Below are 17,425 nucleotides of genomic sequence, written 5' to 3' on the forward strand. Positions count from 1 at the left end.
AAAAAATCGTCAATAGAGCTAAAAATTACAGAATCTCAACTTGCTGAAAATGGCGCTGCGCCAAGCAACAGCGAGTCGGCCATCGTCGCGGCCATCAGTTCCATGAGCGAGCTGCTAGTTTCTTCCATCACTTCACTGAAGTTTACCATGACTGAATCCCTCGGTCAGATGAAGGACACCATTGACCACCTCGAAATCGAGGAAGGTTCTTTAGAGGAAAATGCTGAAACTGAAGAACAGCTAGAAATAGCCGCCTACATGGACCAACGATCCACACAGCAGTCGGACAAAAACCAGCAATCTGGGTCCGTAGTGTCAAATAGTGGGGCTAAAAAGCCTACAAGTTCTCAAACAACTGAGCAGAGCATTAACACTCTGATAAATCAGAGCTCTGAATCTCAGCGTGATGTTCCTGATGGGGAAATTGACCTACTGTCAGGCATTGCGAACGATCTCAAACTTGATCAAAAGAAGGCTCCTGCTATAAATGAGCAGATCGCCAAAATTGTCCATGGCTTAATGAGAGAAAAGCTTACGGACGAAGTTCTGACGGCGACACAGAATCGCTATAATACGCCAGAAAACTGTGAATGTCTCACCAGCACGAAGGTCAACCATCTCATTTAGGATAAACTTAAACCAGACACGAGGTCTGCTGATATCAAGTTGCAACGAGTGCAATCCAACCTTGTCAAAGGGCTCATTCCTATAGTTTCTATGGCTGAGAAACTTGTGCAGGCACGGGATAAAATTCCCAAAGATGCCTTGGATGCCCCTGATTTAATAAGAGCGGCCACTGATGCCATTGCTGTGATAGGTGCCGCTAATTTCGAGTTAAACATGCGGCGCCGGGAGAACATCAAGCCCGAGCTAAGCGAAGACTACAAGCATTTGTGCTCCAGCTCGGTCCCATTCACAGACTTCTTGTTTGGCAATGATGCCGATTTGTCTAAACAACTGAAAGATCTCGCGGAAGCGACCAAGGTCAGCAAAGTGGAAGGCCACAAAAGCAATGGATACAGAGGTTACAAACACGCAAAGTCCAAAGGATTTGGCTACAAGTACTCCTCGCGTGGTCCAGGCACTCAGATCAATAAACATTTAAACTGGAAAAGGCCCGGCCCCCCTTACAACAAAAAGGACGAGGGGAGGAGGCCAAACAAATAGGGCCAGAAAACCCCTTAAATGAGGTAAGCTATAGCACAAGTTATTTTCGAGCTGGTAGATTGCAACAATTTGTCCCAGCATGGAGAGATATAACTGACGACCCAGAAGTTTTAGATTGGGTTGAGCACTGTCATTTAGAGTTCGTAGATGATGTATCCCCAGTACAGGAACTGGGTTATAAGGTCATTAAATTCAATGATACCGAATCTGCTATTATAGATTCTGAAATTGTTAAACTCCTTAATAAAGGTGTAATTGTGAAGTCTCCTCACTCTCAGGGAGAATTTGTATCATCCATTTTCCTTAGACTCAAAAAGAATGGAGTGGACTACAGGATGATCCTAAATTTAAAGGAGTTAAACCAGGTCATTGTTTACCGGCACTTCAAGATGGACTCAACCAAGACAGTGACAGATCTAATGACCCAAGGATGTTTTATGGCATCTGTTGATATAAGAGATGCATACTATACAGTGCCAATTGCCATAGAACATCAAAAATACTTGAAATTCATGTGGCGGGACAAATTGTATCAATATACCTGCCTACCAAATGGGTTGGCATCCGCCCCTAGAATTTTTACTAAACTGTTAAAACCAGTGTTTAATGTACTCAGGCAAAAAGGTTATTTGTCTTCCTCGTACATAGATGATTGCTACCTTCAAGGAGCCTCATACGGGAAATGTTATGAAAATGTACCAGAAACTGTTATGTTGCTCAGGGAACTTGGGTTTCCTATTCACGAAGAAAAATCAGTGCTTGTACCATCTCAGGTCTTGACATGCCTGGGATTTGTACTTAACTCAATCACAATGACTGTGCAGCTTACTGACAGCCGAAAGGAGAAACTGAAAAATGCCTGTCTCAACCTAGTTAACAAAGAGAACTGCACAGTCCAACAAGAGGCAGAGGTCATTTGGCGGCTAGTGTCAAGTTTGCCAGGGGTAGAACTTGGCCCTTTACACTAACGCAGTCTTGAAAGAGATAAATCTAATGCCTTGAGAGAAAACAAAGGCAACTTTGGGTCTTCAATGACCCTCTCCCCCAGTTCTAGGGCAGAACTCAATTGGTGGATAACTAATGTGGACACCTCAAACAAACTTATTTCTCATGGTGAACCAGAGCTCCTCATTCAAACTGATGCCTCTACCCATGGCTGGAGAGGTGTGAGGGGAGACCAGAGAACAGGGGGAAGGTGGAACCAACAGGAAGCACCCCATCACATTAACTATCTAGAATTATTGGCTGTACTCTTAACGTTAAAGGCTTTATGTGGAGAATGTGCTAATTTGCACATTCGGGTTCAATATGATAATACCACCGCAGTTTGTTATATCAACAATATGGGTGGCTCAAAGTCCCCCGACTGCAACTCAGTCACAAAACACATATGGGATTATTGTGTTGAACATAACATTTGGTTAAGTGCCTCACATCTGCCAGGATGTGAAAACACTGAAGCAGATAGAGAATCTAGGCACTTTAATGACCATACTGAATGGAAGTTAGAGTCAAAAATATACCAGTCAATAACCAAGCGACTTGGTCAGCCAAGCATTGATTTGTTTGCATCTCGCTTAAATAAACAATGTACAGTCTATGCCTCCTGGAGGTCTGATCCAGATGCACTGTTTGTTGATGCATTCTCTGCCAACTGGAATACTTTCTTCTTTTATGCTTTCCCTCCATTTAGTCTGATTGGGAAATGTCTGGAAAAAATTCAAGCAAACAAAGCAGAGGGAATACTGGTGGTGCCCTTCTGGACATGCCAAAGCTGGTATCCCAAACTGATGCGACTACTTGTGGCTCCTCCACTGATCATCACACCCAGGGCAACACTCCTAACACTACCAGGGTGCCGGAAACTTCACCCACTGAGGAAAAAGTTGAATCTGTTAGCATGTCATTTATGCGGAGACTCTACAAAAACAGAGGCTTTTCTGAAAGAGCAACCAACATTGTCTTGCAATCCTGGCGCCAGTCATCCCAGAAACAGTATGATGCCCACATCAGGAAATGGCTTTTCTTCTGCACTAAAAGGCAAGCAGATCCTATTTGCCCTACTATAGGTTTGGCTGTGGAATTTTTGACAACCCTTTATGATGAAGGATTGAGCTACAGCGGTATAAACTCTGCAAGATGTGCCCTGTCTGCTATTTTAGACAGTCCTGACTCAGTTCACCATACCTTTGGTGGGCACCCTGATGTCAAGAGGTTCATGAAGGGCGTCTTCCAAAGTAGGCCCCCTCTTCCTCGTTATAGCAAAACTTGGGATGTCAACTTGGTACTCCAGTACATTGGCACTATGGGCAACTCCCAAGAACTCTCTCTTAAGGACTTGACATTGAAACTCGTGATGTTAGTTGCTTTAACCACAGCCCAGAGAGGGCAGTCATTGCACTTTTTAGACACTCTGAACATGGTACAAGAGGAGACTGCTTATACGTTTCTGCTTGATAGTAATTTAAAACAAAGCAAACCTGGCAGATCAACCTCTGAATTAGTTGTTAAGTTATATGCATACCCACATGACCGCAACGTTTGTGTAGTCAATGCTTGTTCAGTATACCTTGATAAGATTAAGTCACTACGTGGCAGTGAATCTCATTTGCTCATAACTCATCAGAAACCACATAAGAGAGCCAGCAGAGACACAATAAGACGCTGGATCCAGCAAATGATGTTGAAGGCTGGCATAAGTATTAATGTTTACAAGCCTCATAGTACCCGCTCAGCTGCAGCCTCCAAGGCTAAGGTCAACAATGCCTCCCTTGCTGAGATAATGCAAACTGCTGGGTGGAGTTCACCAGCCACTTTCGCTCGGTTTTATGATAGGGAGATTGAACAAGGTTCCTCGTTTACTAACAGGGTACTCAGCCTAAGTTAAATTAGTATTAAAGAGCTTCTTCTGATTATAGCGTGTGCTATCAGTTGCTTTGAAATCTCACGTGACTTCGTAGTGCGTATGATGACGAGGCAGAATCAAAAATTAAACGAGACTTACTTTAAGTCGATGTTTGATTGGGATTCTGCCGAGTCATTAGTAGCACAAGAAGTCACGCCCATACCCTGTAGAGGTATTTATACCCGCCCACACTTTTTGTGCTACTATTCACCTGATTAGCACACTCAAGGCTTTAAAGACTGACCACTTGAGCGGCTGGTGCTTTCTCACGTGACTTCTTGTGCTACTGATGACTCGGCAGAATCCCAATCAAACATCGACTTAAGGTATGTCTCGTTTAATTTTTGATTTTGAGACGTTCGCATGGTTGATTTCCTGTTGCTTCCAGGCGTCGTTTACGGCATTTTACGCCCGATTTCTTACGACATTATGAGAGTAGTTATGCGTCTTACATTGAGACTAAACGCAAGGCTACAATTCACTGTAGATTTCGAAACTACCGACGAGCCATCAGACCCGAAGAAGAAATCTTCGTACCATTGTTGTGTTCCCTTGTGTAACGGGGATTCTAGACATCATCCTGAATTAAAGTTACACCGCTTACCTGGCCGGGCAAAAGATGATCAAATGCGCATGACTAGGTTGTAGTCCAGACAGAAAAGTTTATGATTTTGATGCAGTAAATAATGGTCAGAATCCATTTGGCTTATTAGAAATAAAAGTTGTCAAAGAAGGTGAAACTTCATTTGACGATGTCAGACATCTAACTAAGGACCAGAACACCAACCAGTACTGAAGACAACAGACATTCATTACTACCAGATTCAGTGCCAGCTTGGACTCACAGGATTGGAATAGTGTGTTTTTTTTAGTTACATTGATGAAAATTTGTTTTTTTGCTCTAGTAATTTTGATCCAGTGTTCTTCCAGGAAGCAAAGGACAAAGTGAATAGTTTTTTCTTCAATTACTTTTTACATTAAGACTGTGTTCACAAAGTATGGCAGAGGGAATGGGGCAGCTTATTTAAATTTTAATTGACAACAAACTAGCTGATCATCATTTATCATCTTCAAAGATTAAAACCCCTACACCAAGAAAGGCTAAAAACTTAACACAGGGGTTTCATTAATGTTTTCTGCAGGAGGGCAACTGGTTTTCACAGGCGGGCAAAACTCTTTGAACTGAACTTCTTTATAAGATAAACTTTACTCCAGACCATCAAATCAGGTGGGCAAAACTGTCCTCACAACCGGTCAATTTGCCCGGTGCCTGGCCCTTAATGAAACTCCTGCTTAACAACTCCCAACTTTAATATAAAAATGTTCCTGTTTCCCTATGGATATTTTTACATATTTTTGACCACACTGATTTTTACTGCACCCTTCCATCATACATGATGAATATTGACTTCTCAAACAAAACACAGGTTGCTCTGTAATTTATACTTACCAGATATTCCAATTTATTATATCCATTTTGAAATCACCAGCAAATCCTGGAATTTGATTGGTTCAAATTGTATGATTTGAGCATGAATCCCACTATTTTCAGTCTGAATCGCATCTTTTTGTTAGCAAAACAAAATTCAACACTACATTTAGATGACCAATCATATTGCAGCATTGTATACAGTTTGCCAATCAGATTAGAGCAAATAATGTACACAAAATGAAATATTTTTCAAATTTTATTTCCTATGTTTGACATTGCTACTACTCTCTAAAGTGAACAAAGTGAAGCTTCATTTACATAAATCCAGAAAATGTTCAGTGTCGTACAATTTCAGTCTGATATCTAATTTTTGATTTCATATCACACTCCTACTACGCCATAATTTTATTTTGTTGACTTGTGTTTGATATGAGATCAAGTTGCACTCCACTCAGTTCAATGACCATTATTTTTTTGTTTAGGTAAAGTATAAACATTCCCAATAAGATATAAATAACACAATAACTTCATTATGGCTCATTGTTACTATTAGATAAGATTAGTGGGCCCTGGAAATTTGTAAGGAGGCAGGCCATAGTCTATGACTGATTGACTGAGCCTAATGTAGACGATGGCACATCAGAATCAAAAAAGTGGTATCCTTTGACCCTCCTTATTGCTCTTTCAACATGTATTCTCAAACTTGCTGTTGTCCTTGTTTTCTGAACATCCTGGGAAGAGAATTGTTCCAGACTTTCTAGAAACGGAGGGATATTTAGCTCCACCCCCTTCTCCCTCAGCAAATCTTCAATGTCAAACCATTTTTCGGCCATGACCGAGTCCCCAGGCTCTAACAAATCTAGAATTCCACTGCACCTTGTGATTCCCTTACCACTTATTCCTCCAGTGTTGAGGCTAGAAACAAAACTAATAACTCCATAAGGGGTAATACTTATTAAACCTTTTAGTGTAGTATTACTTTTATAAGTAGAATAAAGTTGTGACTGAAGTAGCAGTGAGGTTGGTGTTTGCACCAAAATCTCAGTACAATCTAATATAACACGCGTTTTTGCATAAAGCCTTTTGAAACCTTCTGGCATATAGCTATTGACATCTTCTCTTGATGGCCAGATCACTTGACTCCCAAGAAAAAAATACGAAAAATTGGGGAAAGAGTACCATATAACCCCATACATGAATTATGCATTCAATACCATTAATTATGTATGTACCCCATTGTTTTTAAGACAATGACTTATTCCATTATAGGGTTTAGCATATATACATTACTAATAAGTACTTACTGCTTCAATAAAAGAGGAATTGATTGAAAGCGGCTTTTTCGTCTCCATTCCTTTCTCACGTTCTTCTTCCTTCTCCCATTTGTTCCCAATGACTTCTCCTTTTTTTTTTTTTTCCTTCTCTTTTCTTTCCTTTTTACCTTCTTGGCAGTTCTGCTGAGCCTTGAACCATCACTCCTCAGACAACGCGTTATTATCAGACCATTATCAAACCATAGCCTTACCACTATGCTACGCAAACCAGTTAGGAGTTCCTCTTCAAAAGCTACTTTTTCTTTTACCTTTCAGTAAAAAAATTTTCGTAACAATATGTGCATTGATATAATGCACCAAAGGTCCCCTTTGCACTAAAGAATGCATTTCTTCTTCTCTACGATTGGCCAAATACCACATAGAAAACAAAATTTATTCATACCTCTTTCTAATAAAATCAACGAAAGAAGAAGATAGAAAGGACAACAACAACTCGGAGATGGAGAGAATGAATTTTATTCGACTTTCTCGAATATTATCGGATCACGACCGGTGCATACAGTGGTGTAAGGAACACAACCTGCTTGCGACGTCGGTAAAATGTGCTCGAGCTGGGTGCATCAATGAACTTAGCTGGACGCGACGTGCTTCATCGCGAGATGGGTACGAGTGGCGATGTTCAAAAAAGGGTTGCGATGGAATGGCTTCAAAGCGCCGGAATTCATGGTTTTCTGGTAGCAGAGTCTCCATCGAAAAAGTATTAGCCCTAACCTACGCCTGGGCGCACAAATTTACAAATGCTAAAGCAGTGCACAAGACCTCACTTGACGACGAAACTACGTCAAAAGAAACGGTGGTAGATTGGTATAACTATTGCCGAGAGGTTTGTGCCAACAGAATCATGAATCATCATGCGGGGCCTATTGGTGGACGTGGTAAAACTGTAGAGATTGATGAGTCCAAGTTTGGCAAGATGCAGTATCACCGAGGTCGCGCCATCGAAGGAAAGTGGGTATTCGGTGGAATTTGCCGACAAACCAACGTTTGCTTCCTTGTTCCGGTAGAGCGCAGGGACAAAGATACACTTTTGCCCATCATACGCGCTCAAATATTGCCGGGGACAAGCGTGATGAACGACTTATGGAGAGCTTACAATTGCCTAAATGACGAGGGCTATGATCATCTCACAGTAAACCACAGCCTAAACTTCGTTGACCCAGACACCGGTGCGCACACACAGGACATCGAAAATACATGGTGGGGAATCAAGCGAGGTTTGCCCCAAACAGGAACATCCAAAGGACTTTTCGATGGCTACTTACAAGAATATATGTGGCGTCAGCACTACGGAAACGATCCTTTTGGAAACATTATCGAACATATCGCCCAACTTTATGAAGTCCAGAAAGACTAAATACAAAGGTTTCTTTGCATCGCTGTATGCACCGGCCCTCATGAACAATTTTCATCACTAGGACACGAAAGGATAATGAGAGAATCAACTAAAACCACAAGAACAGGTAAGACACAACATTTATTTAAACTTTGCATTGTCAAACTTCATTGACAAACTTCAAAGCCTGACCGTAGACTTAATGTTATTTTCCGGCCAACTTTACGCTTTCAAAGCCAAACTGAACATTAAATTATATTTCAAAATTTAAAACCTCTCGAAAATGCCTTAAATTTCTCGTTTTGCAAAGCCAAAACGCGCCGAATTTACCCCTGTTTCAAAAAAGACTTAGAAAAAAAATCTAAATTTTGAAAAACAAAGACTACTAGTCTCTGCGGAGTTCTATTGTTATCGCCATTCTTTTCATTGAACAAAGACTGAATGCATAATTAATGTATGGGGTTATATGGCACTCTTGCCCAAGAAATGGTTACTTACATAACGAGGGAGGGCCTTTCTTGTTCTACGAGGTCGTTCAGCGGTAATCCGGCGATGCCTAAGTTATCCGCTGACAAATTTCTCTGACTAAACTCCATTGGTCAGTCTGGGCTCAGTTCAGGCGAACGATCAGAGACTGGAGCCATTCCTGTATTTAGTCGCTCCAATTGGAGCGACTAAATACAGGAATGGCTCCGACCTGTAATTGGATGATAAAAATAGTAAAAGTTAATAAGTTATATCTTAACTCCTTGCACGTGAGTATTTCCTTTTTTCAGGTGTAGTAGAGTTGCTAAAAATTGCCAAGCGAAATTAAAGTAATCCGCGACTTTCTTCCTTTCGGTGTTGTGCAAAAATAGACGAGGAGCCCGATGAACGGAATTGTCTTTCATGTGAACAATTTTCCGAGAAGTCAATGTGGAAAGAGTACTATATAACCCCATACATTAATTGTGCATTCCACTTCTTTGTCTTTCACGACAAAACTTAAAAAACAAAGTCTACTAGTCTGAATGCATAATTAATGTATGGGGTGATATGGTACTCTTGCCAGTCAATGTTCCACGAAGAAAACTCCCTCGATTGCGGCCAAGCCTCATTTCTCCAGCGGATCATACTGTAAATTAAAAGTATCGGTCGGAGCGTCACGTAACATTGCGTGATTTTCGAAACGTGACATGCAGTTGCTGCATTAAACTTTAGACATCACACATCCTCGGAGACCCAGGGGCTGAGTCGATTTCAAGTTGGGGCATGAAGAGCCCCTGGGGACATTGTCTTACAAGACTGGTTCCAAACGGTCGCAGTCGTTCTGCCATCTGATTGGTGCCAGAAAATCTTTGTGTTTTTCTGCCCAATCAGAGTGAAGTGTGCTTTAGAGTCCTTTCGTTTGTTTTAACACGGACATGTACTAGTAGCTCAGTTGCTCGCTATGCTTGTTTGGATCGTGCGACAGAGATTTGCTTGAGGTGAAAAGTTTCAGTCTCAGCACACAATGTAAGAGAAATCGATCAGATTGTCCGCGAAAATCTTACCGGAAATTATACTGAATACTTTCGCAAGTATCACTAGAGAACGTGTTTTAAAGTTTGCGCGGTTTGTACACAAGACGATGGTTGCAGTCAATGATATTATTTCTGCCTTAAAAGGAATTTAACGGAATATTGCATATTCTTCACTCATTTTTCCAAATGATTGATTGTTGTTTTCGATCGTTTCTTTCAGTTTGCTAGATGTTTGTGCGAAGAGTCCTCCGTATATGCAGCTTTTGACATAGGAACAGAACGTGCACTAATAACGTCTATGGTGTTTGGCTGCTGTTACGATGACATCCACGAGTAAGTAACCTAAGTCATAGCTTGTTTCCAAACTGCATATCCTTTAATCTTGCCAAGCATTGGGTTTGATCCTGATATAGAGTTAAGAGTCAAAGTATGAGACCTCACCCAATAAGAAAGAGGACATACTTAAGTGAATTGCAATGAAATACTTGTTCTGTCCGCTGTAGGAGAAATATCATCGCCTGCATCACGGTGTGCCATGACGACGATGGAGAAGATCGGCCGGGATGCGACAGTTGTGGCCAGTACTTCCACGCAAGTTGCATCAAAGTGGATTTCTCAGACTCTCTCCAGCTGCTTTGTCTGCCCTTGCGGTTAATTTCACAACATCGTTGCGGATTAGTGACGTAAATTGATGGTGGAGAATATTCTTCCCAGTGTGGGGCTGGGTTAAGACTAAGCTAGGCTGTGTACAAGTCCTGAAATTCCTGTTATTTCACGAATTATTTGACGCTTAAGTGTTGACAAGTTTTTCGCGTTACGTAAATTAAAAATTGACTCAACGCTGCAAGGAGAATCTTCCTCAAAATTTACTCTTAAGAGTCGAAGTTACAGTCCAAAATTCAAACGTGACTGTTAGGTTTATTGGCGCATTGATAACCTTGTAAATAGCTCAAACATACTGAAAAAAATTTCATTCGTTTTTGTATATCTTCATCCTTTGTTCAGTACGATTTTACGCACTTCGGGTTTGAACTTTTCGTGGGGAACACTTACTATAGCTTACACGATGTATTTCAAATTTAACCGCTGTACTATAAACTTGTGTGTTTGACCCTCGACGAACGCCTTCGATATAGCGTCACCCATCGAACTGAGTTCAATAGGCGGAAGTGCTGATCGAAGCGAATTTTTTAATTTCGTTGCCAAGGTCTCACAGGCTGTGAATATGAATGTGCAATGAAAGTGTATTAAAGACTCGTTCGGCGCCATTTTGATGTTTTCGACGCGTTTCTGCGGGGTTTCAACTGCGGTCAGTGTAAGACGCAGACTGCAGACTGCAGACCGGGGGTAAAATGCAGACTAAGGGTAAATTGCAGACTGCAGACTGCAGACCAGGGAAAATGAAGACTGAGGGTAAAATAAAATATTAATAATAAAAAACAAGACTTGGGAGTGTTCCTACGCGTACCCGTAATTTATATTTTCAAAATCCCGAAAACTCAAACCAAAAGGTGTTTATTCGCCTTAGTCAAACACATTATCAACCTCGAGTTCTTGAACTCCCCATTTTGTTGAACCAAGTTTCCCACAAGCGCCCAAACTAATCGTAATTCTACGCATCTTACCTTTGTTAACGCTTTGATCACCCGAAATACTTTTCGCCACTGTAAATCGCATAACCTACACGCTTGCCATAACAACTCTTCAACTCATGACCACAAATGTCAGACAAAAAAAAAATCAGTTTGCACTGCTCGCTGCTTTACGTGTATGCTGCAAATTAACACGCCTGGAATGGAATGCATCGAAGAGGCGCCAAACAAAAGAACGCTGTGCACTCGTGCCTCGAGTGTAAACTTCATAATTATAAAACTTACCTGTTTACGCCTTGTCTCGACATTCTTGACACACATTATCTGCTGACAAAGACACAACAAATACTCATTCATTACTTATTTCACGGATTATGCGAATAAAGAAACGAATGAATACATTAACGCAAATTATCGAAAATTACCATGAGATCGTCGTCCTCGTTTTCCGACATGTTTCTAGGACCATGTGACTTTACTGCGTGAAGCGGCCTTTGTGTGTTTCGTGAGTCCTGACGTGTCATTATTTTACGGATACGAACACTCTTTATTTCATCCTCATGACTCGCTTTTTATTATCAATATTTTATTTTACCCTCAGTCTGCATTTTACCCCTGGTCTACAGTCTCCGGTCTGCATTTTGCTCTCAGTCTGCATTATACCCCCGGCCGGTCTGCAGTCTGCAGTCTACGTCAGTTTTACACTGACCAGTTTCAACAGGACTATCGACACCTTTTTGTAATATGGATGAAGGAGTATGACAAGTTTACCAACATTTCTTACTCTGTGGATACTCGTGGTATTTGCTGACTCTTCAGTTGAGGATATTTCAATGATCAAAGTGTGAACAAAACGCAAAAAAAGCCCGTAAACTTGAAGTTTGAGATTTCATTTACTGAAAATCGAAATGTGTACATGAGACAACAAACCTTGAAGGTTAGTCTTAAGATGTTTTTTTTTTTCTGTGAATCACGAAGTTGTATGTGGAGACGATCGTGAGATATTTGATCCTGGGAAAGATGGGAATTTAGATTTTGATCTTATTTTACTTCAACTTCGAAGTAAAGAATTGCATTAAGTTTGAGGTGGTCTCCAAGCATCAAATCACTTTAAATATCATCTTATTTTCGTTCTATTTACAGTTATATAGGATACAAGGCTCTAAAAAATGTTCTAGCTTCAGGATTAAGTTGTTCTTACTTCAATCCTCGGCGAATTATTTTTCAGGAGGTTTTGGTGGATTTTCCGAGTCAGGACTCAAAACCGTCTTTGGCCCTTTTGCTCTCCAAGTCTGTTGTACATGGTAGGTAGACATATGTCTTTGAAAACAACGGTTATGAAACTGCCTCCTCAGTCATTTCCGGCTTTGGCTTATTTTTTTTTTTTTTTACTGTGTTTTTGTGGTAATTTTTATAAGCAAAACTTCGGTAAAACTTATCTATCACATGGCCCCCAAATCCCTCACTATTGTCAGTTTATTGTTTATTTATCTAGCTTTCGGTCTAACTAGTCGATTTACCTAAAAAAAAATTGCGTGGGATTTGTCCCATGAGTAAGAGTGGTGCTGTTTTCTTCATGTTCACGTGTTTTTCGAAACGAATAGCGTCAGCTCTATTTTGTCCTGTTTATTTCAGTAGAATGCTTTGCCCTGCGAAATGAATTTTGAGTGGAAGCGCACTATGAATTTCAAACCAGTTGAGTTATATTTCACTTTGCTGTATGTGTCGTGATCTTGAAACTTCATATTTCTTGAGATCGATGATAGGAATTAATTATGTTCTCTTCTGTTTGAGGTACAGTGAGTTAAATTGGCCCAATAATTGGTACTATAGACAGAATGGATGGTTGTGACATTTATTGTGGCAAGCTTTTATTCAAGAGTTTGTCCCTATTACCAGAAGCTTACTACTGGTTTAAATTATCAGTCTTTTGTTATCTGTACACAACTTGCCTTAACTGATATACTATATGGGAGTTATGTCTACTTTATTTGTAACCACAAAATTACCAATAAAGCTTCAGAAGTTTTGTCCAGATTTCACCGAAAATGAATGCAAGTGTAAGGTGCGTGACATGTTTTGTTGAGTTCTTGAACCGCCAAGGGTTGTGAAGGACAAAGTAATTGGTGCGTTTGGTTGATTTGTCGAGCGCGAGTTGGTTGAGGTCGAATGCTGTCGACGGCGGACTGATTTCGACGTAAAGTGTCGCATTTCTTTTGTGGACGGCTGATTGCACTATTGGTGAGTACGAAAGATTATTTTTTTTGAAGTATGATGGATACCGAGAGTCTGCAGATCGAAATTCAGGCCGCGCTGTGTTCCTCTAGCGAGGAAAGGCTTAAAGAAGTTTGTAGTGAGTTGAACATTACTGTACCGCCTGAGAGCAAAGGATTAGGGTGGTCTTTATCCGAGCTCTAAATGAATACCTCGAAACGGAAGAACTAGATTATGAGAAGCTCAAAGTATTGTCGTCGTCTCTAAGTATGCAGGGAAAAATTGTACCGGAACAGAAAACGGAACCGCCGAAAGCTTCTGAAAATAATAAGGCGACCGTCAAAATAGGGCAAAATCCCGTAGTGTCAATTTCAAACTTCAAACGCGACTTCAAGATTTCAGCCAGATTCGCGACGCGTTGCAGAAGGTCGGTTGAGTTTTTCCACGCTAGTACATCAAATTGAGAGTGGTTTAAAGAACGACTATTCAGAGGATGAAATTAAAGAGGCTGTAATAAAAGCGAGAAATCCGGCGTTAAGCCTAAGAAGTTATTTGGAGGGTAAGGTGGATTTAACATTGGCCAAATTGAGGAGCATTATGCGTTCTCATTATCAGGAGAGAACAGCAACCGAACTATATCATCAGTTGAGCTCAACTGTCCAACAGCCAAAGGAAAAACCTCAAGAATTCTTGATCCGCCTTCTCGATTTGAAACAGAAGATCTTGTTCGCATCTCAAGAAACTGACTCTGAACTGAAATATGATCTTACCTTAGTACATGGCATGTTTGTCCATAGCTTTTCCCTTGGCCTGCAGAGTGAGAATATCAAGATCGAAATGAAGCCTTACCTAGAGAAGAAATTTATAAGTGATGAAGAACTATTCGATAAATTAAATGTGTGTTTCAGTGACGAACTTGAGCGATCACAGAAACTCGGTTCACAGCTAACCCCCAAGGTAAATGCTGTTCAAAAGAGAGGGGAAAAGCAGGAGACAAAGAATAATGGGGTGGAGCAACCTCTTACAAAAGAACGAAGGGAGCTCAAGGCAGAAGTGGCCGCACTCAAAGAAATAGCTCGGGCCCCACCCGGGGCTCAAAACCCCCTTACACAACAGCCTCTGAGACAACCTCCACTGTGTAGGACCTGCCAACAAAGTGGGAATGGATGGCCGTGCAACCATTGCTTCAGGTGTGGGGCGAGTGGCCATTTTGTACGCGAGTGTAATGCCCAATTCAGCCGACCCTCTCCTGCAGAATCTCAGGGAAACGGCCAGAGGTCACTCCCATGAGACAGGGTGTGACCGGGCAAGAAAAACAGTCCCCTGCGTGCAGTGCGGAAAACAAGGAACAGACCATGTACCACTTAACCGCTGCGGAGCTTGTAAGATCAATAGATATTGTTTAAAAGGATATCAAGTAAAACACAGAACTGTGCATAAACCAGTTTGCATGGCTATACAGGAACTTGAGAAACAGAAAGCAGGTGGAGATAGTGGCGATGATTTGAACACGACGTCTCCCAGCCACCTGACGCCAAGACAGCAGCTCGGACTGACAAAACTTGTGGGACGGAGGTGCGTGGTAAAATACCTAATTCAGGGAAAGGAAGTGGAGGCATTATGGGATACAGGTTCCCTGGTTTGTGTTGTGTCAAGGAAGTGGCAACAAACTCACTTACCGCTGCAGGTGTTTACAAATGTTGAAGAGTCGTTGGGAGCAGGAGAAGAGTTAAAATTGGAAGCGATGAATGGGACAAACATTCCATTTGACGGTTGGGTTGAGGTTGGGTTTAAGTTGGCTGGAGATGATACAACTACTCATGAGCTGACAGTTCCAGTACTGGTGGGACAGAAGGAACAAGAGTACCCGATCATTGGCTTCAATGTTATAGAAGAAGTTCTCACTCAACATGGTGGAAATCCCCAAGCGGCAAGCAACATCATTCAGCAGTCATTCCCTTCAATTCATTATACTCGCATAGGTACTCTGATCAATCTGATCCAGTCAAGAACATAGGCTACCAGCACTGCAGCTGTTAAAGTCGGAAAGAGAGATGTTATGCTGCCAAAAGGAGAGGCAACGACAGTTAAGTGTCAAATTCACCTCGGACCTGTTCCAGAGGGGATGCCAGTAATATTTGAGCCCAAGGAAGACAGCGAGCTCCTAGACGGACTGGAATTGGGCGAGGAACTCACTAAAAATTACCCCGGGAACATCTAGTCACGTGACCATCTTGGTCCACAACAATATAGACAGAAACATCTTGCTAAAGCGTAGAACAGAATTCCAAACACTCCCGACCAAAAGTACTCTCTTGGAGACGAGGAACCTTACTCTGAAGCTACCTTGCATCCTGGTCATGAACAAGATGGATGGGAGCCACCAGTTGACTTGAGTCAGCTAGAAGACGATGAACAATTGATTGTCCACGAAATGCTAGGGCAAGAATCTGGTGCCTTTGCAAGAAACGACGATGATGTTGGCTGTGTGGAGAACTCGGTGCTGGATATCCAGTTAAAGGACAATTAGCGAGTACAGAAGAACTATATCTCCATCCCCAAGCCACTCTATGGGGAAGTCAGTGAAAGAGTGCTTAGAAGACTTGGTTAATCGAAATTGGATCTGCAAGTCCCGTTCGGCTTACTCCTCACCCATGGTCTGTGTTCGCAAAAAGGATGGAAGTCTGCGACTTTGTACTGATTGTCGGAAATTGAACAAGGAAAGATATCCAGAACGGCAGCCGATTCCCCGTATGCAGGATATCTTTAATGGCCTAGGCGGCAACAAATGGTTTACAGTTCTGGACCAAGGGAAGGCCTACCATCAAGGCTTCATGACAGAGGAAAGCCGCCCCCTGACTGCATTTGTGACCCCCTGGGGATTGTATCAATGGAATAGAATACCGTTTGAGTTAATGAATGCACCGGCCGCATTCCAAAGGTGCATGAATGAATGTCTAGACGGCTTACGTGACAACATTTGTATTCCCTACCTGGATGATGTCTTGGTGAAAAGTAAGACCTTTGAGTAACACATTCAGGATGTCCGACAAGTCCTACGTCGACTACAGGAACATGAGATAAAGTTAAAGCCATCAAAGTGCAAGTTCTTCCAACGACAAGTTAGATATTTGGGGCGGGTTGTTTCCGGCGATGGCTACTCTCTAGACCCAGATGACACGGCCACTGTACACAACTTTGCGAAACAGAAACCAGCAACAGTGAGTCAGGTGGGTAAACTGCTGGGGTTCCTGAGTTATTACAAGCAATACATCCACGATTTCTCACGCATAGCTAAGCCCCTGTACGACGTAATGGCTGGCCCTGATCTATTGTCCAGTAATCATAAGGTAACATGGAGAGAGGAACATCAGAAGCGGCTTCACATGCTGGTCGACATACTGACTTCTTCCCCAGTGATGGCATTTCCCGACTTTACGAAAACATTTGTGCTTCACACAGACGCCTCGCAAGAGGGACTTAGAGCTGTATTGTATCAAGAACAGGATGGGAAGCTGAGAGTTCTAGGTTATGCCTCCAGGACACTAACTCCATCAGAGAAAAAATTATCACATGCACGCGGGAAAATCTGAGTTCCTTGCCCTCAAATGGGCGGTAACTGAGAAGTTCCGTAATTACTTTTACTACTCCACCTTCTTCACTGTTTACACCGATAACAATCCACTAACTCACATTCTGTCGTCAGCTAAGTTGTCCGCAGTAGGGCACCGGTGGGTGGCAGAATTGACAGATTTTAATTTTAACGTCAAGTATCGGCCTGGCAAATCTAACATTGAAGCGGATGTACTACCCCGCCTACCACTAGATTTCAGTGCATACATGGAAACCTGTACTGCAGAAATGGAAAAGGACACAATCTGTGCAACAATACATGCAACAATACAACCTCGTATAAAACCCAAACATTAAAATAAAATTAAAAAAA

The 17,425-nt window shown here is 41.8% G+C and overlaps 3 protein-coding genes and 1 pseudogene across 3 annotated transcripts; all 4 read left to right on the forward strand.

The window, feature by feature from the left end:
- Nucleotides 1-5: 5 nt before the first annotated feature.
- Nucleotides 6-1,167, forward strand: LOC148734857 (uncharacterized; annotated as a pseudogene).
- A 389-nt stretch (nt 1,168-1,556) lies between these two features.
- On the forward strand, nt 1,557-2,135 carry LOC148734858 (uncharacterized). Its single transcript, XM_088752837.1, has one exon. It carries the CDS (start codon nt 1,557-1,559, stop codon nt 2,133-2,135), a length of 579 nt encoding a protein of 192 aa, XP_088608963.1.
- A 737-nt stretch (nt 2,136-2,872) lies between these two features.
- On the forward strand, nt 2,873-4,387 carry LOC148734859 (uncharacterized). Its single transcript, XM_088752050.1, has one exon. The coding sequence runs from the start codon at nt 2,873-2,875 to the stop codon at nt 4,052-4,054; it is 1,182 nt and encodes a 393-aa protein (XP_088608176.1). The 3' UTR covers nt 4,055-4,387.
- Nucleotides 4,388-7,277: 2,890 nt separating this feature from the next.
- Nucleotides 7,278-8,616, forward strand: LOC148734860 (uncharacterized). Its single transcript, XM_088752055.1, has one exon. It carries the CDS (start codon nt 7,278-7,280, stop codon nt 8,190-8,192), a length of 915 nt encoding a protein of 304 aa, XP_088608181.1. The 3' UTR covers nt 8,193-8,616.
- The last annotated feature ends 8,809 nt before the right edge of the window (nt 8,617-17,425 follow it).

Source organism: Stylophora pistillata, chromosome 3, assembly GCF_964205215.1.
Source record: "Stylophora pistillata chromosome 3, jaStyPist1.2, whole genome shotgun sequence".
Classification (NCBI taxonomy): domain Eukaryota; kingdom Metazoa; phylum Cnidaria; class Anthozoa; order Scleractinia; family Pocilloporidae; genus Stylophora; species Stylophora pistillata.

What these genes read in the sequence shown, in the direction of transcription:
- LOC148734858 (XM_088752837.1), top strand. Translation starts at nt 1,557, where the DNA reads ATGGACTCAACCAAGACAGTGACAGATCTAATGACCCAAGGATGTTTT.
- LOC148734859 (XM_088752050.1), top strand. Translation starts at nt 2,873, where the DNA reads ATGTCTGGAAAAAATTCAAGCAAACAAAGCAGAGGGAATACTGGTGGT.
- LOC148734860 (XM_088752055.1), top strand. Translation starts at nt 7,278, where the DNA reads ATGGAGAGAATGAATTTTATTCGACTTTCTCGAATATTATCGGATCAC.